The following is a 24,451-nucleotide window of genomic DNA, read 5'->3' as shown; positions in this document are numbered from 1 at the left end:
CGCAGAGTCCAGGCAACGCGGTAGGCACCGCGGAATACTAGGCCGCGCGCACGCGATTCCCGCGGACGCGATGCTGAGGCGGGGGGAGACGGACCCCGCCACGGGACATCTCGAGCTTTCTTGCACGGCCCCGGATTCTCCATGGAGATGGAATAGATGTGGGGAGGACACGGATACAAAACGCGGGCGTCTATGTACAGAAGCCGTGACAGTGGGAGAGACAGTGGCCACCATTGAGGCTTGGCCCGTGTTGGGGGAGTGGCGTGGGAGGGCGGGGCCACAGTTTGGAGGGGGCGTGGCTACACCGGAAGGGGGAGGGGCTGGACAGCCGAGCGTCATCACGTGGGCGGGTCGACGTCACTCAGACGTCACTTGATTGGTGACGACAACCTGGAGCGCGTTTGGGCTCCCACGACGGCCGCGAGCAGCAGAATCAAGTCTCCCAAACTTTAAGATATTTTTGTTTTTTCAACGCAAGGTAATAACTTATATTTATTAAGGAAAACATAAAGCTGTTATATAGACCAAAATTACAAGGACAGTGGTACCTCGGTATACGCCGTAAATTCGTCCCCGAAGCTAGGAGGACTTGTACCGAAAATGACGAATACCAAACGAATTTTCCCGTGAGAAATAAAGGGAAATAATCCTTTCCAGAGTATAAGAAATTATATTTAATATGGCATATTATACATTAATGAGGGTGTATAAAATAATTTAGACACAACATTAATTAAAATAAATGCATAAATAAATTAAAATAAATTTAAATAAAAATATAATTTAACGTCACTTTATCTTGCTGAGAGGAGTGAAAATCGCAAAAAAAACACGTGAAAATTCATAGTCTTTGGTTCTATGCGGTAAAGTCACGTTGGTAAAAAATAAAACAACAAAAATCACGACGTTTCGGCCACAACACAAGCGGCCTTCATCAGGTGAAGGGACCAGGCTGTCTCGAGGACAGCGCTGGAGTGAACCACAGCTCGCGGTCGGAGCTTGGCTGTGTTTCACTCCAGCGCTGTCCTCGAGACAGCCTGGTCCCTAAGCTGTGTCTGCGGCAGCAGTTACATTGGGGAAACTAAGCGACATGTCTCGGACCGTGTTCGTGAGCATAAGGCAATACTTCTGTCGTGGCTGATAATTATTTTAATGTGGCTGGCTCACGCGAAATTAATTTCTCTAAGACGATGGTACTTTCCAATATCAACAAAGATTCGTTTGTGAAGCCATCCATATATACAGGCACAATTTCAACCGAGACAATGCGTACAAAGACAGCAATCATTGGAAAGATGTCATCAACCACTTTGGGTCATGACTTGATTTTTTGTTACCTTACCCCAGGGCACATATACCCCGCTCACTTCGTTCTGACACCAGGAGATTTTGTTGGCACTGCATGTTCCATGCATTCACCGCCACAGCGCTTGTGCCACGCCCACTTTTTAGAAACCTTTCAAAACGGTTGCCTTCGGTGACCTCCCCCTCTTTCCTCCTGAAGACGATCAATTGTGTTCTGATCGAAACGTCGTGGTTTTCATTTTTATTTTAAAAAAATTCTTCTGATTCACTTTAATCTTGATTTGAAGCTTTCGTGACTGCAGGAATCCATTTGGTTCTTTCGGTAAAGCCATCTGAAGATGATTGCTTGTGTGGCGATCGAAACGTCGTGATCTATTATGTTTTCTACCTACGTGACTTTACCGAAAGAACCAAAGAATATTAGAATCTTTATTTATCCTGGATAAAATCCGAGGAGCTATGAAGCTCTTTTTCACAGATGTCCAGTAGGGGCGGGTCAGAAAGTTACAAGAACACGCAGTGCAAATTATAGGAGAGATGAGAAAGTCACTAAAAATATATGATTTCAAAATAAACATTTTTTTTCATGAAACATATAGCAATGATATAGACCGCAATTTTATATATGTAGGAGGTCTGTGCTTTGCCAGTAGAAAGGGAAATGGGAGACATTTAGTTTCATAGAGACTCGTGGAATTAATCCATCAGTGTATAGCTTCTTCGTGTTATCGGCACGATGAGGTTTTTCTATGGATTGCCTCGTTTCATCCCAACACGAAGCGAATCGCACATTAATGGAATTTTCTCAAACATCCCAATGCAGCAGCACCATCCTGATAAAAAGTCAGTGATGCAGTGAGATTAAATGAGACACATACAAGAGATAGACATGTAGGGATATGATATGAGATGCAGACAAAAATAAGTCGTGAAATTAGATAAACTAAATACAAATAAGATTTAGAACATACATATGAGTTGTAGACAAGATACGTAGAATGAATGAGATAAATAGGCAATAAATAAATGAAAAGGGAGTTGACAAAATATATAAACAGGAGGTACATTTTTCTTCCTGTGGTTGTCCCACCTGATGACGATTGCTTGTGTTGCAATTGAAACGTCGTGATCTATTCTTTTTCTACCTAGGTGACTTCACCGAAAGAACCAAAGAGTAAGAGATACCTATTTAGCGATATGAGAGGAGTAGATAAGGGAGAGAAATGTCATGAACTTGCGGAATGTATGCAAGTAGGAAATAAAGGTTATCATCAGACATGATAAATCCACTGGTGGATGAAGGTCTGATAAGCCTTTACTATCCCCCTAAAGTAATTCGAAGCAACAATCCATCTAGTCTCTACAAACGAGCTGATTTGATTGCTCCATTTCCACGGATATCCTCCTCTTGGGTGTATTTAATGTTCACCCAGAAGTGAAACTGTTACACCACAGTTCGGAGTTTGGCAGCAAGTCGTGTGTGATGTGGTAGAGTGTGGCGACTCCCACCTCTATCAATACGTCTCATTAGGGGGAAAGAGCAGATAGACTACTCTATAGAGATCCCTCTCGTGGAGGCCCTTTCACCATAAGCTGTATGAGCAAGCAATTGCAGGGCTGTGCTTGCTTACAATTGAAGAGACTGGGTGCAACAATTGCTCAGCACCATTTGAGCACTTATTTGGCCAATTTAATGGCATAACCCGTTAATAGGCCCTGATTAATTGAAATCATCAAAGTGTCTGTTCACATAAACTCACAAACTTCCATGTGTGGCCATGAGCAAGTGCCGTCAAATCCAAATTTCTCTGGCCAGGACCAGTCTCTCCATGAGGCAACCTCTCTCGACTCACAAAGCGGGTCCTATTTTATCAACCCTAGGTGAATGCTGGGCTGAGTTAACCTCATATTGATTATGAATTGAAACTGATTTAGAGGTAGGCCTTCTGCTGTATCACTCAGAGTAATGAGAGGTTAGGAAGCTACTATCGAAACTGTCACTGTACTTATTGATCTTGCTCTTACTGCAACACTCTCTCTTGACCAGATGGCGACTAATCTCCTCAACAATCGTTATGCGGTTTTGGAAAAACTGGATGAAGGAACATTTGGCCAGGTGTTCAGATGCTGGGACCACAGGAAACACAAGCAGATGGCCCTCAAGATGATTGACATCACATCAAGGTGAGATAGACCAAGTAATGATGTGCTTGACAATCTTCACTGACAAGTTTTCCTGTAAGAGAAACTCACGTGTGCCTACCTAGACAAGACGCAATACGTTTTCCGTTTTAATGATGATGCAATTTCCAACATTCTCATAAGTGTTTGTATTTCTTCACGCAGCATCACGGAAGCACAAGCATATCGCGAGGCTCTCTTCCTCAAAGTGCTGAGACACAACAGCATCATCCGGCTCAAGGAAGACTTCGTCGTGGGAGATTACCATTATCTCGTGTTGGACTACATCAGGTAACAACACAAAGTCCATTACAACCGTGGCACTTGTAGGATGTATACAAATATAAGCTTGGCAGCTGATTGATCCACATCAGTACTCAATCCTTAGCTGTGCTACACTGCATTGTTAACAAGTAGCTGCATTAACCATTTCATAGCTGGTTTGCCAATTCTCGGGACCCAGTCATGCCCAGTGGTAAAAACTCTGCAGTCAGCACGTATTCAAGTAATTGTTACCCGTCGAATGCCTCACCTCACCCTCAGTGTTCCAGTACTTGCCATGCATGTGTGGATGAGCTGGTGACTTTGTGCTTCATGCTGTTTAACCATGTTGCACTGTGTTCATTTTCTGTGATCAGCATGGGCAGCCTCTTTCACGTGGTGAAATCGAAGGGAGCATTTACTCTGTCCTGCGTCAAGAGATACGCCCGGTCCCTGATGGAAGTGCTGGCCTTCCTGAAGAAGAATGGCGTAGTCCATGGGGACCTCAAGCTGGTAAGGGTTTATCATTACATTTCTTTTAGAGGAATTAAGCAGGTCTAAGGGACGCTGCCATGGTGTCATGGATCGCACACTAGACTTTAAACCCAGAGGAAATTTGTTAAATTGATCCTCCGGATTGGCAATTATAACAGTGGACGGGTTCTCAAATCCCACCCACCCAACACCTCTGCACACCCATGAGTATAAATAGGTAGGTCACAGTTAATCATGTCACGAGTGGCGGGGTGAAGTGTGGGTACTTCCCCTTCTTTCGAGACATTTGACGCTGGGTAACAGGAGCCCAAAACCATCTAGACGGGTTCTCTTCAGCTAGCTATGGCGGAGGCCTTTATAGAAGTAGAGGGTTGAGCAAGTAATTGCAGGACTGCACCTTCACCGTGATCTTTTAAGCAGATTTAGCAGTTTATGTGCCTCATGGGCATCCACTGCATGATGCACATACACTGGCCAGTTTAATTCCCATCACAGCTGCCTCATACAGTGGCGCTCTTATCCGTGACAATATTACCCATGACTCCCATTATCCATGGGAACTGTCGAGTCTATAAAAACACCAATGATCCGTGGCCCTATTTTTCTTCTTATACGTAATTATTTAGTTTTTTTTTACCATCATGCATTGCGGAACAACTCTGTTATTGCCGATGAGCAGAGCCGCTTTGGCAATTCTTCTCATTATAAGCGTCTTGTTTTCATGAATAACTTCATTGCAAGATTTCATATTGGAAAATTTTTACGAGAGTTATTGATCCCCCTGCCTCCCTCTTCATTACAAACGGACATAGATCATGCATGAACACTTATAACGTTAGATGGACAGTGCATAAATGAACGCCATTTTCCATGACCCTCGTCTGGTTAAATAAAATATATATATTAAAAAATGCTTGCATCCTCATATTTCTTTCAGGAAAACATCTTGGTGAAATATCACCACACGGCAGCCATCCGATTGGCCGACTTCGGAGGAAGTTTTTTTGAAAATGAACCCCGTAAGTTACACTTTATATACATTTATACATACCGTAGCATTTCTAAATCTTCCTACCGATCCTGTTATATGGAATAATAATGTTTTGTTTTCTATAGCATCTTTCATGCAAATTGCGTGAACGATGCTAATGTTAAATGAACATATGTGATATTACAAGAGCTTAACACAGTGCTGCCCGTGCATGGTAGCTCCACACGAGGTATGATTACAACGCGTTGCGATCTCTGTTTCACAACAGAGCATTGGGAATGTCCACTTCCGTTTAAAATCACGTCCTTTCACACATCATGCAGGACAGGGCGAGAGCACATTGGAGATTCTTGCAGTAAAACTGTGACTCCGATCGTCCACTTAACCCTTTAGAGCTGGTCCATTTATCCTTGGGACCTAGTAATGCCCACCTATGGCGGGATCTGATATATCAAGCGACTGAATGTACGTTTTTTTTGTTGCCAATAATGAAACCGAGAAAGTTGACGGAATTCATTTAAAAAGTGTCTGTGCTGCAGAGTGACATAGACTTAAAAGTTGCTCAGCTATGAAAGACCTGTATTCTTATTTCTCTCCAGCCGACCATTCATTTGGGACGGCCGGATACCAGGCTCCAGAGGTCTTGCTGGCCCAGCCGTTCGGAACAGCAGTTGACATGTGGGCTGCTGGCTACATACTTGCCGAGATCTCTGTTGCGAGGCGACTGCTGAAAATAACCAGCACGATTCAGGAGGTCGCTGGGATCACAAAGGTAAGATTCATTTCCTAATTAAATTGATTTAACTATTTTATTACGGAAAGGGTTTCACGTTTGAATTGGTTGTTGCGGTTCTGTGTTGGCTCAGGCGGTTGAGCAATTGGCTCGCGATCGCAAGGTCGTGAGTTACATCTGATTGGCGGGGGGGGGGGTTCAGCCCCTCCAGTGTCGATAAAATGAGTGCCACTTAGTTGGGGAAGTCGACATTGGTTGACACAGACGTAGATTCGCCGTTGCCGGAGAGCAATGCAGAATTTTACCACTGACTCTGGGCGCAGCCAGGCTACGATCACTGCTGCCTCAGTGATCGTTTTACTTTGAGTTAACTTAAAATTTGAAACAGCTTGGTTCTACGTGACTTCAAGTGTTTACTCAATTACGAATAATTTATACTCTTTGGTTTTTTTCGGTAAAGTCACGTAGGTAAAATAAAAAAAAAATTAAATTAAATCACGACGTTTCAGAGGCAACACAAGCTTCCGTCTTCAGGTGGAACAGTCACTTGATACAGCTATTTTGCTGTGACCGTTCCACCTGAAGATGGAAGCTTGTGTTGCGTCCGAAACGTCGTGATTTAATTTAGTTATTTTTTAAAATTTTATTTTACCTACGTGACTTTACCGAAAAAAACAAAGAGTATGAATCCTTGCAGTCACGGAAGCTTCAAGTCTAGAATTACGAATAATTTAATCAATAGGATACAAACCATGCATGTAAATACGTAAAGAAAAACTCAACTCTCCAGTGAAGTAAGAGCAAATGTGACGTTTATTTTCAGATTGTGGGAAGACCACCCTTAATGATGCTGCACGCTGCACCAGACGGTCCTCGGTATTTCAGTGAGTAATGCAAATTTTACTTTTAATATGCGATTAGGTGTTATAACATCACTCGTCTGGCTGCACAATGACGCGAAAGTTGGGTTGTTTCTCCACGTCCTTCACAGCCTTCATTGTACATCACAGCCTTGTGCACATGAATAATATTCTAATGCATGACATCGTTTGCGATTGTGCCCACTGCAGACTTCTTTGGGCAACTGACCAAGGAATGTCGGCAGGAGACCCCTCAGTGTTGCCCGCTCAAGGAGTTTCTGAAAACGAGAGACCCATTGTTCCTGGACTTCATCAGCTCCATCCTACGGTGAGTGTCCCACTCTTTGAGTTTCCCTCAACTTTAACAAATTCAAGTCAGTTTCTATATCATAAGGAATTACGCATCCCTTTGCAAAGTATAGCAAGTCTGCATCTCTCTGCAGAAGAAACTAGGTAAAGAATGAAAGGACAATGCAGTACTCTAATTCGTCATTTAACGTGCTAGTAGATGCGTTTATGGAAAGTGTTGCATAAAGAAAAAATGCATTTAGTGAGGAATGACCGTTTACACATTACAGAGATAACAAATAAAAACCATGCACATTTGCACATTTGCACTATTAAATTAGCCTACAGTCATCCCATGGCGAGAAAAAGAACTGTGATGAGGGTATGCCAACGTGTACTATATCATTATATGATTCCGCGCAGAACCCCAGAATTCCTATACTGCTCAGCCACGCAGCTGAAGAAAGTAATTTGTCATGAACCACTCAGAAAACCCGTTCCCAAATGGAAGCAATGTATTTTAGCAATATTGCATTGTATAAGCACACTTTGAGCGAGGACTTACCATACCTAACTTCACATACCTGCAAACCCTTACTTTGTCAAGTGGATGTCAGTTTATTGTATCACTATAATGTGTAATGTGGGTATGTATATTTTGCTGATCTTCTCATCGGTACTTGTCTCTTTGTTTTCAGCTGGAACCCAGATGACCGTCTAACTCCGGAAAGTGCTCTCAAGCACCCATGGATGAGTGCAGCTCCAGCTCCACCACCTGGATTTCACCAAGCACCAGCAAGCAAGATCAACTCCCATCTGGCTCCATCAACCAAGACCTTCCGGATTCTGAACCCCAACAACTTCACTTCCAAGACAAAGGACCCCTACAAATTATGCTGCCTGGATTCGGACCCCAACGACGTCTCCATCCCGGCTCCAGCACCTTGCCACCTTCCCTCAATTCCACAAATCACTTCTCCTAGACAAATTCCAGTCGCATCATTTTGCAGCAGCTCTTCCGGAGTGGAAATATCCATTGTGGCTACTAAGGTGTCCACTGCCATTTCCCTTCCACCTCCAGCCGCCGTTCCAGTCCCCTTCATTCAGCCAAGGACTGACGCCTTCCTGGCTTCTGTCTCTTCCGGGTCAGTCATCGAAACCAATTTGGAATGGGAGATTCCTACAGCCACTAGCTCAACATCCACCATAAAACGCAGCATTCAGGTGGAAGATTTGAACACTGCTGTGTCTTCGACAGTAGCAATTGCTGACCCCCTCCCAGAGTCGGAGACCAGAATTAATTTGGACATCAAGCCTCTGGATGTTGAGGAATTTCCTATTTCAATTGAGGCAGTCGATGAGAGAACCCAAAATGGAGCCGAGACGAGCATGTGCTCCATATTGTCTCTGCCTATAAACGCAGACGACACTGTTAACCCTCTCCTTGAGTCCGAGAGCACGGTTAAGGCAGACTCTAAGCCTCACGATGCTGAACAAATGAAAGCCATGGTACAGAGTGACATGGACAGTGCAGAAAAAATTATTGAGGTCCCCAAATCCCAATCACCAACCATCCGCAAGAGATTGCATCGGTTCGGACGCGCTCTTATTAAGTTGGTCTGTTGTTGTGGGGGAAGTGGTGAGGGGGATTAAATGTTTTAATATTGTCAAATATATGGGCAGCCTTCGACTTATAAACAGGTTTCATTCCTGGGACCTGTTCATAAGTCGAACGGTTTATAAGTCGGTCGCCAAAATGTATTATATTTAAATGCACATAACTCATTGCTATAAATTGTGTTACCGTTTTTAAAAGGGAAACATTGCTAAACTCATAGGAAATATTGTACATTTGCATTTTATACTGTAATTAATACTATATTATACATAACATACCAAATTAATGTTGGTAAATAGAAAGAAAAATTAGTTTTAACTTCACTTGCCTTGATTCCCGATGACGCTGGCGTGCTTGTCGGAAGGCGCATAACGATCCCAACAATTTCACACACGAGGGGGCATGTAAGCGCACTCACACAAAAACACACGACAACGATCTCCCGTATAGCCTGCCTTCACAGCGATTATGAAGGCTGCCTTTGACTCCCCAGTAGCGATGTTTACACACATCGCACCAGGTACTCATTTGAGGCCGAGTTGACCTAGGGGAGGCCCAGTACCCATTCAGATTATCGTCACTGATGTTGGTTGTGAGTGGGAATTGTTGTATATATTGTGATTTTTAAAAAATGTAAATATTAAATATAAAATAATGAACATTTATGTAAAATGTGTTAATATTTGTAATTAAGTGTGATTAAACTTGATTTGAAGCTTTCGTGACTGCAGGAATTACTCTTTGGTTCTTTCGGTAAAGCCACATAGAAATAAAATAAATAAAATAATAGAATACGACGTTTCGATTGCAACACAAGCAACCGTCATCAGGTAGGACTAAATTTGAGAGAGAGACAAACCCACAGACACGGAGACACACAGACACACAAGCAGAGAGAGACAACACAGAGACACACAGAGACCCAATGCCTCTATGTCGTGGCCTTAAATAGAGAAAGAAGAGGTGGGGGGGGGGCAGAGAGAGATGTGGGTCTGCTTGAGCAGAGAAATTAGCATGTCAATGAGAGAGCTGTGTGGAAATCCACCCCGAAGCGGCCTGGGGAGAGAAAGAGCGAATGGACCTATGAGAGCCTGGTACATTTGAGAGAGAAATAGGAAGTTTAAGAAGACAAATTTAGTAAAATTAGGAAGTGTTATGCAATGCAACGCAGAGAGTCGGCTAACACACAGTTAATGCATAGCCTGGTTGATTACGTCTCCATAGATTGCTAAATTAGAAGTTCAGTGTGAAATTTGACATTGACACACACACACAGAGAGAGAAGACAAACTTCCATCCTCCCCGTAGAGGTGGTTCAAACTTGATTTGAAGCTTTCGTTACTGCAGGAATTACTCGTTGGCTCTTTCGGTAAAGCCACGTAGAAAGAAAATAAATTTCATAAATAATTATTTCTTTCTACGTGGCTTTACCGAAAGAACCAAAGAGTAAGTGTGATCAACTAAAAATGCGTGTTAAGTGTAATTAAGAATGTGTGTGCACATTTTTTTCATGATTAATGTGTGTGATTATGTTTGTGTGTTATGTCGTTGCCTAGGGGTATTTATCACTAATCCTGTTACTATCAATGATTCGGCTTTAACATTTATGATTCTCGCTTTCACAATTATACGTGCAATTATGTCAGGTCTCGGGATTCAGATCTCACCGCACGATACATTTCTCGTAATTAAGACAATGATGCATGAGTTTAGGAAAGGAGTCGGAAAAGTGTTTTTTTTTTATCTAAGCAACTTTCATATCAACTTACTCTAATATCCAGAACTCTCATTAGCAGGAAATAATAGCAACGACAGTACCCATGCAAATATACGTACTCATCCATCCGTATTGAATGACAACAAAAGTATTGGCTGATATTCACGATCACGTGATAAAAAAACAATAGGCAGACCCTAAGAGTAGCAATATTCGTACGGAATGCGTGCCCATAAAATGCATATCGAATGGTTAAAGCATCAACGATCGGATCTCACCATCACGTGATCAAATAATACTTACAGGCTAACCCTCGAAAAACAGTTTCAATGTCAACGTACGTGTTAAAAAAGGCCCTTATCAAATGTTTAGAAAGCATCAACGACTAGATTTCCAAGATTATGCGATTAAAATAAAACAAACAGTGAATATTTAACAATTGTAGTATTCATGCAGGCATATGGGTTCATAAAATAAACGTGTTTCAAATTGTTAGAAGAACATTAACAATCAAATTAGCGATATTATGTGATTAAAAGAAAAACAAACAGCTAATATCCAAAAAATTTAGGATTCATGCAGGCATATGGGTTAATAAAATAAATGCTTATCCAATTGTAGTGGGTTCTAGGAGACTTGCGACGTAACTTGGAGGCAACACTTCATTTAAAAGAATGTAACACGATACCCCCTTTACCCCGCTCACTAAGGAGGTACAGCCTCCGGGCCAACGTGCCCTATCACTTGCGGTAATCTAGAACTCTCTGGCTAGGAGTGACCTAGGGGAGATTGACTCACCCAACCCAGCCTTACCATTGGTCCGTACTCGGGCCCAGCCCTTACAAGGACGTCGGGTCCCGAAGTCCCAGGGCCCTAGCCTAGCTGGTCTTCAGTCTTCGTCTTCGTAGCACTCCCCCGAGCCGACCTGAGAGCCGCCTTTCATACTCGTCCCGGGGACTCTCCGCCCCCGGTACCGCCCCCTTTCTGGAACCTTCCAGGGGGTACTGGAAAGCCCCCCCCCCAGCCTCTCACCTGAGGAGAACCCAGCCTCTCTATGGTCCGGCTCTCTCTCTATCCCCTTGTACAGGCTGGCACACCCTACAGACTCCTGGCCGTAACTGCAGGTAAGTGCACAGGCGGTGTGTGCATATGTATTTCCGACGCTACATGACCCCCCCCCCCCCTCCCACGTAGCATACAGCCGTCTCGGCTGTCAATAACAACAATTAAAAAACTTGCAAGAACGAAACCGAGTACGTGTGTCTCAACAACACAACACAACACGAACAGAACATCCCCCAATAAATAACCCAACCCACCTGTACAAATATACACTATGTACACAAATATACACAACACCCTCTTTTGCAACCCGGCGCACCCTTCCCACCACGAACGCGACCCACCTGAAGGGGTACGTAAGCGCACGCACACAAAGACACCGCGTACCCGCGTATACCCCGTTCACGACTGAAACAAAGCACCGCTCCTCAGTCTGCCTGTAGATCTCGTTCAGTGCACAACCCTTGCTATAACCCCAATAAAGCTCTAACAAGCCTTAACAGTATTGTGTGGAATGACCAGACAATGTCACACTTCAGGCAAAAAAAACTTCAATGGACAGGTTTTTAGTAAAACTCAAACCTGGTGAGCTTCAACCAGGTCCAAGTCAGGAAAAAAGATGGAAAAGAGAAAGAAAAAAAACCACCCCAGAATTTCAGCTTCCTGAAGTTTTAATGGAAAGGGACTCTCCTTCCAAAAAATAACATCTCCTCCTCCTCCCCTTCCTCACCACCATCCTCGTCGGCTATCAACTCCTCTCAGCAAGGTAAAGTGACGTTAAAGTTTATTTTTATTTCAATTTATTTTAATTTATTTATGCATTTATTTTAATGTATGTATGCATTTTAGTAATAAGCCGTCTCGGTTCAGCACCGTAAGTGCTTGACGGCTCGTGTTGTGGATAGGTTAGCAAAACCACGTAGAGTTGTGTATAAGCGAGCGACAGAAGAGTGTGGATCAGCGTAGGGTGTGTATTGTGCAAAGGGTGCTCGGTTAAATAAAAGAAGTGCCTCCAAGTCTAAGCGTCTCCGAGTTAAGTCACTACAAATGCATTAAGCATGGTTGGCATGGGTCCTGATAATTGAAAGCTCTGAATGCGGGCAGCCTGTTCTACGAACACAACAAAACGAAAAAAGTTCAACACATACATATAAAACGATCACCACCTACACAACACCACCAATACAAGCAACACAAACCGAATACCTAACCACAGCACTCGTTCCACAATTAGACCACCACGAACAAGACCAGCACCACCACCACGACCACAACACCACAGAACCACAAACAGCAACAGAGACACGTGCAAATAAACTACAACACTCGGGACTATCATAACAGATCACTGTCAGGAAGTAACTGATACAAGACAAATGTGTTTTGAGTTATCATTTTATTTCATGTTGCACAAATGATTCCGTGTAGCCAACTTACCAGATACTTTAGAAGGGAAGGTCCGTGGTACGTGAGCACAGCAACATTATCGGTATCGCAGAGAACGAGTTCAGGGTGCTTAAGGAATATTGCACAGCAGACGAGGTAACACATTTATAGTGGCCATAACAGTGTGTGTGACCCACCAACCCTCGCTCCACAGTACTAGGTTATGCGCCACGTACAGGGCAGCCACCAGCGTGAAAACCTGCAGCACGGAGTTAGAGAGCTCACGACACAGAGACACGAGTGTGTGAGAGAAGCGAAACCCGTTCAAACACTTGCCACACACCCCGCACATCTCCCCGATAATTTCCATAGCAGGTCGCGCGCCTTGGCCGGCCGCAGAGTCCAGGCAACGCGGTAGGCACCGCGGAATACTAGGCCGCGCGCACGCGATTCCCGCGGACGCGATGCTGAGGCGGGGGGAGACGGACCCCGCCACGGGAGATCTCGAGCTTTCTTGCACGGCCCCGGATTCTCCATGGAGATCGAATAGATGTGGGGAGGACACGGATACAAAACGCGGGCGTCTATGTACAGAAGCCGTGAGTGGGAGAGACAGTGGCCACCATTGAGGCTTGGCCCGTGTTGGGGGAGTGGCGTGGGAGGGCGGGGCCACAGTTTGGAGGGGGCGTGGCTACACCGGAAGGGGGAGGGGCTGGACAGCCGAGCGTAATCACGTGGGCGGGGCGACGTCACTCAGACGTCACTTGATTGGTGACGACAACCTGGAGCGATTTTGGGCTCCCACGACGTCCGCGAGCAGCAGAATCAAGTCTCCCAAACTTTAAGATATTTTTGTTTTTTCAACGCAAGGTAATAACTTATATTTATTAAGGAAAACATAAAGCTGTTATATAGACCAAAATTACAAGGACAGTGGTACCTCGGTATACGCCGTTAATTCGTCCCAGAAGCTAGGAGGACTTGTACCGAAAATGACGAATACCAAACGAATTTTCCCGTGAGAAATAAAGGGAAATAATCCGTTCAAGAGTATAAGAAATTATATTTAATATGGCATATTATACATTAATGAGGGTGTATAAAATAATTTAGACACTACATAAATTAAAATAAATGCGTAAATAAATTAAAATAAATTTAAATTAAAATATAATTTAACGTCACTTTATCTTGCTGAGAGGAGTGAAAATCGCAAAAAAACCACGTGAAAATTCATAGTCTTTGGTTCTATGCGGTAAAGTCACGTTGGTAAAAAATAAAACAACAAAAATCACGACGTTTCGGCCACAACACAAGCGGCCTTCATCAGGTGAAGGGACCAGGCTGTCTCGAGGACAGCGCTGGAGTGAACCACAGCTCGCGGTCTGAGCTTGGCTGTGTTTCACTCCAGCGCTGTCCTCGAGACAGCCTGGTCCCTAAGCTGTGTCTGCGGCAGCAGTTACATTGGGGAAACTAAGCGACATGTCTCGGACCGTGTTCGTGAGCATAAGGCAATACTTCTGTCGTGGCTGATAATTATTTTAATGTGGCTGGCTCACGCGAAATTAATTTCTCTAAGACGATGGTACTTTCCAATATCAACAAAGATTCGTTCGTGAAGCCATCCATATATACAGGCACAATTTCAACCGAGACAATGCGTACAAAGACAGCAATCATTGGAAAGATGTCATCAACCACTTTGGGTCATGACTTGATTTTTTTGTTACCTTACCCCAGGGCACATATACCCCGCTCACTTCGTTCTGACACCAGGAGATTTTGTTGGCACTGCATGTTCCATGCATTCACCGCCACAGCGCTTGTGCCACGCCCACTTTTTAGAAACCTTTCAAAACGGTTGCCTTCGGTGACCTCCCCCTCTTTCCTCCTGAAGACGATCAATTGTGTTCTGATCGAAACGTCGTGGTTTTCATTTTTATTTTAAAAAATTCTTCTGATTCACTTTAATCTTGATTTGAAGCTTTCGTGACTGCAGGAATCCATTTGGTTCTTTCGGTAAAGCCATCTGAAGATGATTGCTTGTGTGGCGATCGAAACGTCGTGATCTATTATTTTTTCTACCTACGTGACTTTACCGAAAGAACCAAAGAATATTAGAATCTTTATTTATCCTGGATAAAATCCGAGGAGCTATGAAGCTCTTTTTCACAGATGTCCAGTAGGGGCGGGTCAGAAAGTTACAAGAACACGCAGTGCAAATTATAGGAGAGATGAGAAAGTCACTAAAAAGATATCATTTCAAAATAAACATTTTTTTTCATGAAACATATAGCAATGATATAGACCGCAATTTTATATATGTAGGAGGTCTGTGCTTTGCCAGTAGAAAGGGAAATGGGAGACATTTAGTTTCATAGAGACTCGTGGAATTAATCCATCAGTGTATAGCTTCTTCGTGTTATCGGCACGATGAGGTTTTTCTATGGATTGCCTCGTTTCATCCCAACACAAAGCGAATCGCACATTAATGGAATTTTCTCAAACATCCCAATGCAGCAGCACCATCCTGATAAAAAGTCAGTGATGCAGTGAGATTAAATGAGACACATACAAGAGATAGACATGTAGGGATATGATATGAGATGCAGACAAAAATAAGTCGTGAAATTAGATAAACTAGATACAAATAAGATTTAGAACATACATATGAGTTGTAGACAAGATACGTAGAATGAATGAGATAAATAGGCAATAAATAAATGAAAAGGGAGTTGACAAAACATATAAACAGGAGGTACATTTTTCTTCCTGTGGTTGTCCCACCTGATGACGATTGCTTGTGTTGCAATTGAAACGTCGTGATCTATTCTTTTTCTACCTAGGTAACTTCACCGAAAGAACCAAAGAGTAAGAGATACCTATTTAGCGATATGAGAGGAGTAGATAAGGGAGAGAAATGTCATGAACTTGCGGAATGTATGCAAGTAGGAAATAAAGGTTATCATCAGACATGATAAATCCACTGGTGGATGAAGGTCTGATAAGCCTTTACTATCCCCCTAAAGTCATTCGAAGCAACAATCCATCTAGTCTCTACAAACGAGCTGATTTGATTGCTCCATTTCCACGGATATCCTCCTCTTGGGTGTATTTAATGTTCACCCAGAAGTGAAAATGTTACACCACAGTTCGGAGTTTGGCAGCAAGTCGTGTGTGATGTGGTAGAGTGTGGCGACTCCCACCTCTATCAATACGTCTCATTAGGGGGAAAGAGCAGATAGACTACTCTATAGAGATCCCTCTCGTGGAGGCCCTTTCACCATAAGCTGTATGAGCAAGCAATTGCAGGGCTGTGCTTGCTTACAATTGAAGAGACTGGGTGCAACAATTGCTCAGCACCATTTGAGCACTTATTTGGCCAATTTAATGGCATAACCCGTTAATAGGCCCTGATTAATTGAAATCATCAAAGTGTCTGTTCACATAAACTCACAAACTTCCATGTGTGGCCATGAGCAAGTGCCGTCAAATCCAAATTTCTCTGGCCAGGACCAGTCTCTCCATGAGGCAACCTCTCTCGACTCACAAAGCGGGTCCTATTTTATCAACCCTAGGTGAATGCTGGGCTGAGTTAACCTCATATTGATTATGAATTGAAACTGATTTAGAGGTAGGCCTTCTGCTGTATCACTCAGAGTAATGAGAGGTTAGGAAGCTACTATCGAAACTGTCACTGTACTTATTGATCTTGCTCTTACTGCAACACTCTCTCTTGACCAGATGGCGACTAATCTCCTCAACAATCGTTATGCGGTTTTGGAAAAACTGGATGAAGGAACATTTGGCCAGGTGTTCAGATGCTGGGACCACAGGAAACACAAGCAGATGGCCCTCAAGATGATTGACATCACATCAAGGTGAGATAGACCAAGTAATGATGTGCTTGACAATCTTCACTGACAAGTTTTCCTGTAAGAGAAACTCACGTGTGCCTACCTAGACAAGATGCAATACGTTTTCCGTTTTAATGATGATGCAATTTCCAACATTCTCATAAGTGTTTGTATTTCTTCACGCAGCATCACGGAAGCACAAGCATATCGCGAGGCTCTCTTCCTCAAAGTGCTGAGACACAACAGCATCATCCGGCTCAAGGAAGACTTCGTCGTGGGAGATTACCATTATCTCGTGTTGGACTACATCAGGTAACAACACAAAGTCCATTACAACCGTGGCACTTGCAGGATGTATACAAATATAAGCTTGGCAGCTGATTGATCCACATCAGTACTCAATCCTTAGCTGTGCTACACTGCATTGTTAACAAGTAGCTGCATTAACCATTTATTAGCTGGTTTGCCAATTCTCGGGACCCAGTCATGCCCAGTGGTAAAAACTCTGCAGTCAGCACGTATTCAAGTAATTGTTACCCGTCGAATGCCTCACCTCACCCTCAGTGTTCCAGTACTTGCCGTGCATGTGTGGATGAGCTGGTGACTTTGTGCTTCATGCTGTTTAACCATGTTGCACTGTGTTCATTTTCTGTGATCAGCATGGGCAGCCTCTTTGACGTGGTGAAATCGAAGGGAGCATTTACTCTGTCCTGCGTCAAGAGATACGCCCGGTCCCTGATGGAAGTGCTGGCCTTCCTGAAGAAGAATGGCGTAGTCCATGGGGACCTCAAGCTGGTAAGGGTTTATCATTACATTTCTTTTAGAGGAATTAAGCAGGTCTAAGGGACGCTGCCATGGTGTCATGGATCGCACACTAGACTTTAAACCCAGAGGAAATTTGTTAAATTGATCCTCCGGATTGGCAATTATAACAGTGGACGGGTTCTCAAATCCCACCCACCCAACACCTCTGCACACCCATGAGTATAAATAGGTAGGTCACAGTTAATCATGTCACGAGTGGCGGGGTGAAGTGTGGGTACTTCCCCTTCTTTCGAGACATTTGACGCTGGGTAACAGGAGCCCAAAACCATCTAGAGGGGTTCTCTTCAGCTAGCTATGGCGGAGGCCTTTATAGAAGTAGAGGGTTGAGCAAGTAATTGCAGGACTGCACCTTCACCGTGATCTTTTAAGCAGATTTAGCAGTTTATGTGCCTCATGGGCATCCACTGCATGATGCACATACACTGGCCAGTTTAATTCCCATCACAGCTGCCTCATACAGTGGCGCTCTTATCCGTGACAATATTACCCATGACTCCCATTATCCATGGGAACTGTCGAGTCTATAAAAACACCAATGATCCGTGGCCCTATTTTTCTTTTTATACGTAATTATTTAGTTTTTTTTTACCATCATGCATTGCGGAACAACTCTGTTATTGCCGATGAGCAGAGCCGCTTTGGCAATTCTTCTCATTATAAGCGTCTTGTTTTCATGAATAACTTCATTGCAAGATTTCATATTGGATAATTTTTACGAGAGTTATTGATCCCCCTGCCTCCCTCTCCATTACAAACGGACATAGATCATGCATGAACACTTATAACGTTAGATGGACAGTGCATAAATGAACGCCATTTTCCATGACCCTCGTCTGGTTAAATAAAATATATGTTAAAAAATGCTTGCATCCTCATATTTCTTTCAGGAAAACATCTTGGTGAAATATCACCACACGGCAGCCATCCGATTGGCCGACTTCGGAGGAAGTTTTTTTGAAAATGAACCCCGTAAGTTACACTTTATATACATTTATACATACTAAATCTTCCTACCGATCCTGTTATATGGAATAATAATGTTTTGTTTTCTATAGCATCTTTCATGCAAATTGCGTGAACGATGCTAATGTTAAATGAACATATGTGATATTACAAGAGCTTAACACAGTGCTGCCCGTGCATGGTAGCTCCACACGAGGTATGATTACAACGCGTTGCGATCTCTGTTTCACAACAGAGCATTGGGAATGTCCACTTCCGTTTAAAATCACGTCCTTTCACACATCATGCAGGACAGGGCGAGAGCACATTGGAGATTCTTGCAGTAAAACTGTGACTCCGATCGTCCACTTAACCCTTTAGAGCTGGTCCATTTATCCTTGGGACCTAGTAATGCCCACCTATGGCGGGATCTGATATATCAAGCGACTGAATGTACGTTTTTTTTGTTGCCAATAATGAAACCGAGAAAGTTGACGGAATTCATTTAAAAAGTGTCTGTGCTGCAGAGTGACATAGACTTAAAAGTTGCTCAGCTATGAAAGACCTGTATTCTTATTTCTCTCCAGCCGACCATTCATTTGGGACGGCCGGATACCAGGCTCCAGAGGTCTTGCTGGCCCAGCCGTTCGGAACAGCAGTTGACATGTGGGCTGCTGGCTACATACTTGCCGAGATCTCTGTTGCGAGGCGACTGCTGAAAATAACCAGCACGATTCAGGAGGTCGCTGGGATCACAAAGGTAAGATTCATTTCCTAATTAAATTGATTTAACTATTTTATTACGGAAAGGGTTTCACGTTTGAATTGGTTGTTGCGGTTCTGTGTTGGCTCAGGCGGTTGAGCAATTGGCTCGCGATCGCAAGGTCGTGAGTTTACATCTGATTGGCGGGGGGGGGGGGGGGGTTCAGCCCCTCCAGTGTCAATAAAATGAGTGCCACTTAGTTGGGGAAGTCGACATTGGTTGACACAGACGTAGATTCGCCGTTGCCGGAGAGCAATGCAGAATTTTACCACTGACTCTGGGCGCAGCCAGGCTACGATCACTGCTGCCTCAGTGATCGTTTTACTTTGAGTTAACTTAAAATTTGAAACAGCTTGGTTCTACGTGACTTCAAGTGTTTACTCAATTACGAATAATTTATACTCTTTGGTTTTTTTCGGTAAAGTCACGTAGGTAAAATAAAATAAATAAAAACTAAATTAAATCACGACGTTTCAGAGGCAACACAAGCTTCCGTCTTCAGGTGGAACAGTCACTTGATACAGCTATTTTGCTGTGACTGTTCCACCTGAAGATGGAAGCTTGTGTTGCGTCCGAAACGTCGTGATTTAATTTAGTTATTTTTTAAAATTTTATTTTACCTACGTGACTTTACCGAAAAAACCAAAGAGTATGAATCCTTGCAGTCACGGAAGCTTCAAGTCTAGAATTACGAATAATTTAATCAATAGGATACAAACCATGCATGTAAATACGTAAAGAAAAACTCAACTCTCCGGTGAAGTAAGAGCAAATGTGACGTTTATTTTCAGATTGTGGGAAGACCACCCTTAATGATGCTGCACGCTGGACCAGACGGTCCTCGGTATTTCAGTGAGTAATGCAAATTTTACTTTTAATATGCGATTAGGTGTTATAACACCACTCGTCTGGCTGCACAATGACGTGAAAGTTGGGTTGTTTCTCCACGTCCTTCACAGCCTTCATTGTACATCACAGCCTTGTGCACATGAATAATATTCTAATGCATGACATCGTTTGCGATTGTGCCGACTGCAGACTTCTTTGGGCAACTGACCAAGGAATGTCGGCAGGAGACCCCTCAGTGTTGCCCGCTCAAGGAGTTTCTGAAAACGAGAGACCCATTGTTCCTGGACTTCATCAGCTCCATCCTACGGTGAGTGTCCCACTCTTTGAGTTTCCCTCAACTTTAACAAATTCAAGTCAGTTTCTATATCATAAGGAATTACGCATCCCTTTGCAAAGTATAGCAAGTCTGCATCTCTCTGCAGAAGAAACTAGGTAAAGAATGAAAGGACAATGCAGTACTCTAATTCGTCATTTAACGTGCTAGTAGATGCGTTTATGGAAAGTGTTGCATTAAGAAAAAATGCATTTAGTGAGGAATGACCGTTTACACATTACAGAGATAACAAATAAAAACCATGCACATTTGCACATTTGCACTATTAAATTAGCCTACAGTCATCCCATGGCGAGAAAAAGAACTGTGATGAGGGTATGCCAACGTGTACTATATCATTATATGATTCCGCGCAGAACCCCAGAATTCCTATACTGCTCAGCCACGCAGCTGAAGAAAGTAATTTGTCATGAACCACTCAGAAAACCCGTTCCCAAATGGAAGCAATGTATTTTAGCAATATTGCATTGTGTAAGCACACTTTGAGCGAGGACTTACCATACCTAACTTCACATACCTGCAAACCCTTACTTTGTCAAGTGGATGTCAGTTTATTGTATCACTATAATGTGTAATGTGGGTATGTATATTTTGCTGATCTTCTCATCGGTACTTGTCTCTTTGTTTTCAGCTGGAACCCAGATGACCGTCTAACTCCGGAAAGTGCTCTCAAGCACCCATGGATGAGTGCAGCTCCAGCTCCACTACCTGGATTTCACCAAGCACCAGCAAGCAAGATCAACTCCCATCTGGCTCCATCAACCAAGACCTTCCGGATTCTGAACCCCAACAACTTCACTTCCAAGACAAAGGACCCCTACAAATTATGCTGCCTGGATTCGGACCCCAACGACGTCTCCATCCCGGCTCCAGCACCTTGCCACCTTCCCTCAATTCCACAAATCACTTCTCCTAGACAAATTCCAGTCGCATCATTTTGCAGCAGCTCTTCCGGAGTGGAAATATCCATTGTGGCTACTAAGGTGTCCACTGCCATTTCCCTTCCACCTCCAGCCGCCGTTCCAGTCCCCTTCATTCAGCCAAGGACTGACGCCTTCCTGGCTTCTGTCTCTTCCGGGTCATTCATCGAAACCAATTTGGAATGGGAGATTCCTACAGCCACTAGCTCAACATCCACCATAAAACGCAGCATTCAGGTGGAAGATTTGAACACTGCTGTGTCTTCGACAGCAGCAATTGCTGACCCCCTCCCAGAGTCGGAGACCAGAATTAATTTGGACATCAAGCCTCTGGATGTTGAGGAATTTCCTATTTCAATTGAGGCAGTCGATGAGATAACCCAAAATGGAGCCGAGACGAGCATGTGCTCCATATTGTCTCTGCCTATAAACGCAGACGACACTGTTAACCCTCTCCTTGAGTCCGAGAGCACGGTTAAGGCAGACTCTAAGCCTCACGATGCTGAACAAATGAAAGCCATGGTACAGAGTGACATGGACAGTGCAGAAAAAATTATTGAGGTCCCCAAATCCCAATCACCAACCATCCGCAAGAGATTGCATCGGTTCGGACGCGCTCTTATTAAGGTGGTCTGTTGTTGTGGGGGAAGTGGTGAGGGGGATTAAATGTTTTAATATTGTCAAATATATGGGTAGCCTTCGACTTATAAACAGGTTTCATTCCTGGGACCTGTTCATAAGTCGAACGGTTTATAAGTCGGTCGCCAAAATGTATTATATTTAAATGCACATAACTCATTGCTATAAATTGTGTTACCGTTTTTAAAAGGGAAACATTGCTAAACTCATAGGAAATATTTTACATTTGCATTTTATACTGTAATTAATACTATATTATACATAACATACCAAATTAATGTTGGTAAATAGAAAGAAAAATTAGTTTTAACTTCACTTGCCTTGATTCCCGATGACGCTGGCGTGCTTGTCGGAAGGCGCATAACGATCCCAACAATTTCACACACACGAGGGGGCATGTAAGCGCACTCGCACAAAAACATACACGACAACGATCTCCCGTGTAGCCTGCCTTCACAGCGATTATGAAGGCCGCCTTTGACTCCCCAGTAGCGATGTTTACACACATCGCACCAGGTACTCATTTGAGGCCGAGTTGACCTAGGGGAGGCCCAGTACCCATTCAGATTATCGTCACTGATGTTGGTTGTGAGTGGGAATTGTTGTATATATTGTGATTTTAAAAAAATGTTAATATTAAATATAAAAAATGAACATTTATGTAAAATGTGTTAATATTTGTAATTAAGTGTGATTAAACTTGATTTGAAGCTTTCGTGACTGCAGGAATTACTCTTTGGTTCTTTCGGTAAAGCCACATAGAAATAAAATAATAGAATACGACGTTTCGATTGCAACACAAGCAACCGTCATCAGGTAGAACTAAATTTGAGAGAGAGACAAACCCACAGACACGGAGACACACAGACACACAAGCAGAGAGAGACAACACAGAGACACACAGAGACCCAATGCCTCTATGTCGTGGCCTTAAATAGAGAAAGAAGAGGTGGGGGGGGGGGGGGCAGAGAGAGATGTGGGTCTGCTTGAGCAGAGAAATTAGCATGTCAATGAGAGAGCTGTGTGGAAATCCACCCCGAAGCGGCCTGGAGAGAGAAAGAGCGAATGGACCTATGAGAGCCTGGTACATTTGAGAGAGAAATAGGAAGTTTGAGAAGACAAATTTAGTAAAATTAGGAAGTGTTATGCAATGCAACGCAGAGAGTCGGCTAACACACAGTTAAAGCATAGCCTGGTTGATTACGTCTCCAGAGATTGCTAAATTAGAAGTTCAGTGTGAAATTTGACATTGACACACACAGAGAGAGAGAGAAGACAAACTTACATCCTCTCCGTAGAGGTGGTTCAAACTTGATTTGAAGCTTTCGTTACTGCAGGAATTACTCTTTGGCTCTTTCAGTAAAGCCACGTAGAAAGAAAATAAATTTCATAAATAATTATTTTCTTTCTAGAAAGAAAATAAATTTCATAAATAAAAATAAATTTCATAAATAATAATTTTCTTTCTACGTGTCTTTACCGAAAGAACCAAAGAGTAAGTGTGATCAACTAAATATGCGTGTTAAGTGTAATTAAGAATGTGTGTGCAATTTTTTTCATGATTAATGTGTGTGATTATGTTTGTGTGTTATCTCGTTGCCTAGGGGTATTTATCACCAATCCTGTTACTATCAATGATTCGGCTTTAACATTTATGATTCTCGCTTTAACATTTATGATTCTTGCTTCAACAATTATACGTGCAATTATGTCAGGTCTCAGGATTCAGATCTCACCGCACGATACATTTCTTCCCACATCACCATCCCACATCGTCCAATCCTGCTACCTTCCATCTCACTCCTGCACATCAACCGATGTCATTGCTGCATCTCCACAGTGGTCAATTTTGAACACGTTCGCTTCTTAGGCTGCCATTCCATCACCAACATCATGCATAAGCCAAATGTAAGCTATATTCACAATTCAATTACAGGAATGTGTTGTGCTAATTAAATGAACATACGTGATATCACCTGAGCTCAGTGATGCATGTGCATGGTAGCTCCACGTGAGGCAAGGAAATTATTACAACTTCTTGTGATCTCTCTCACAATATCCCTTTGGGAATTTCTACTTTATACAGTGAAACCAACTCCGAGAGTGCACTTAACGCTTCGAGCCGGTCCATTTCGTCTTAAGACCTGGCAATGCCCTCTTGTGGCCGATCCTGATATTTCACGTGGATGTAGGTTTTTTTCGTGTGGGCCACACATTGTGTCTTCTGCCATCTAAAAACACTAGAGAGAGGGACAGAGTGAGCTTAATCGGAATAGAACAGAACACAGCAAGATACACACTCAGAGAGGGTGAGACACAACACACTGAGGCACAACACGAGAGAAGACACGTAACTTAAGGAAGGTGAGAGACAGAGGGGAAAAGTAACATAAGTGAGTCAGAGGGAGAGACGGGGTGAGAAAAA

General features: G+C 43.2%; 3 protein-coding genes across 4 annotated transcripts; all 3 read left to right on the top strand.

Annotated features, from left to right (window-relative positions):
- The first annotated feature begins 170 nt into the window (after nucleotides 1-170).
- LOC142915382 (dual specificity tyrosine-phosphorylation-regulated kinase 4-like) lies at nucleotides 171-9,393 on the top strand. Of its 2 annotated transcripts, XM_076061218.1 has the most exons (9): nucleotides 171-478; nucleotides 3,353-3,489; nucleotides 3,652-3,777; nucleotides 4,125-4,260; nucleotides 5,180-5,261; nucleotides 5,833-6,005; nucleotides 6,790-6,850; nucleotides 7,037-7,154; nucleotides 7,813-9,393. In XM_076061218.1, exons 2-9 carry the CDS (start codon nucleotides 3,353-3,355, stop codon nucleotides 8,765-8,767), a joined length of 1,788 nt encoding a protein of 595 aa, XP_075917333.1. In that variant the 5' UTR covers nucleotides 171-478; the 3' UTR covers nucleotides 8,768-9,393. The 2 variants fall into 2 exon arrangements, with proteins under 2 accessions (XP_075917333.1, XP_075917337.1); XM_076061222.1 differs by lacking the exon at nucleotides 7,813-9,393 and having other exon boundaries at nucleotides 7,037-7,487.
- A 4,050-nt stretch (nucleotides 9,394-13,443) lies between these two features.
- Nucleotides 13,444-19,437, top strand: LOC142915371 (dual specificity tyrosine-phosphorylation-regulated kinase 2-like). Its single transcript, XM_076061208.1, has 6 exons — nucleotides 13,444-13,767; nucleotides 16,642-16,778; nucleotides 16,941-17,066; nucleotides 17,414-17,549; nucleotides 18,467-18,548; nucleotides 19,109-19,437. The coding sequence occupies exons 2-6, from the start codon at nucleotides 16,642-16,644 to the stop codon at nucleotides 19,297-19,299; spliced, it is 672 nt and encodes a 223-aa protein (XP_075917323.1). The 5' UTR covers nucleotides 13,444-13,767; the 3' UTR covers nucleotides 19,300-19,437.
- An 854-nt stretch (nucleotides 19,438-20,291) lies between these two features.
- Nucleotides 20,292-22,741, top strand: LOC142912333 (uncharacterized). The gene is made up of 2 exons (XM_076060498.1): nucleotides 20,292-20,440; nucleotides 21,099-22,741. Exons 1-2 carry the CDS (start codon nucleotides 20,292-20,294, stop codon nucleotides 22,051-22,053), a joined length of 1,104 nt encoding a protein of 367 aa, XP_075916613.1. The 3' UTR covers nucleotides 22,054-22,741.
- Nucleotides 22,742-24,451: the final 1,710 nt, after the last annotated feature.

Source organism: Petromyzon marinus, chromosome 5 (assembly GCF_048934315.1).
Source record: "Petromyzon marinus isolate PM22_M1 ecotype Great Lakes invasive population chromosome 5, UKy_Petmar_22M1.pri1.0, whole genome shotgun sequence".
Lineage (NCBI taxonomy): Eukaryota > Metazoa > Chordata > Hyperoartia > Petromyzontiformes > Petromyzontidae > Petromyzon > Petromyzon marinus.
The sequence above is the reverse complement of the archived record's forward strand: the minus strand, read 5'-3'. Positions and strand labels throughout refer to the sequence as shown.

Coding starts and splice junctions, on each gene's coding strand:
- LOC142915382 (XM_076061218.1), top strand. CDS start 3,353: ATGGCGACTAATCTCCTCAACAATCGTTATGCGGTTTTGGAAAAACTG. Junction 3,778..4,124: donor CTCGTGTTGGACTACATCAG/GTAACAACACAA, acceptor TTCTGTGATCAG/CATGGGCAGCCTCTTTCACG. Junction 6,851..7,036: donor AGACGGTCCTCGGTATTTCA/GTGAGTAATGCA, acceptor TGCCCACTGCAG/ACTTCTTTGGGCAACTGACC.
- LOC142915371 (XM_076061208.1), top strand. CDS start 16,642: ATGGCGACTAATCTCCTCAACAATCGTTATGCGGTTTTGGAAAAACTG. Junction 16,779..16,940: donor ATGATTGACATCACATCAAG/GTGAGATAGACC, acceptor TTCTTCACGCAG/CATCACGGAAGCACAAGCAT. Junction 18,549..19,108: donor TTTTTTTGAAAATGAACCCC/GTAAGTTACACT, acceptor ATTTCTCTCCAG/CCGACCATTCATTTGGGACG.
- LOC142912333 (XM_076060498.1), top strand. CDS start 20,292: ATGACATCGTTTGCGATTGTGCCGACTGCAGACTTCTTTGGGCAACTG. Junction 20,441..21,098: donor TTCATCAGCTCCATCCTACG/GTGAGTGTCCCA, acceptor CTTTGTTTTCAG/CTGGAACCCAGATGACCGTC.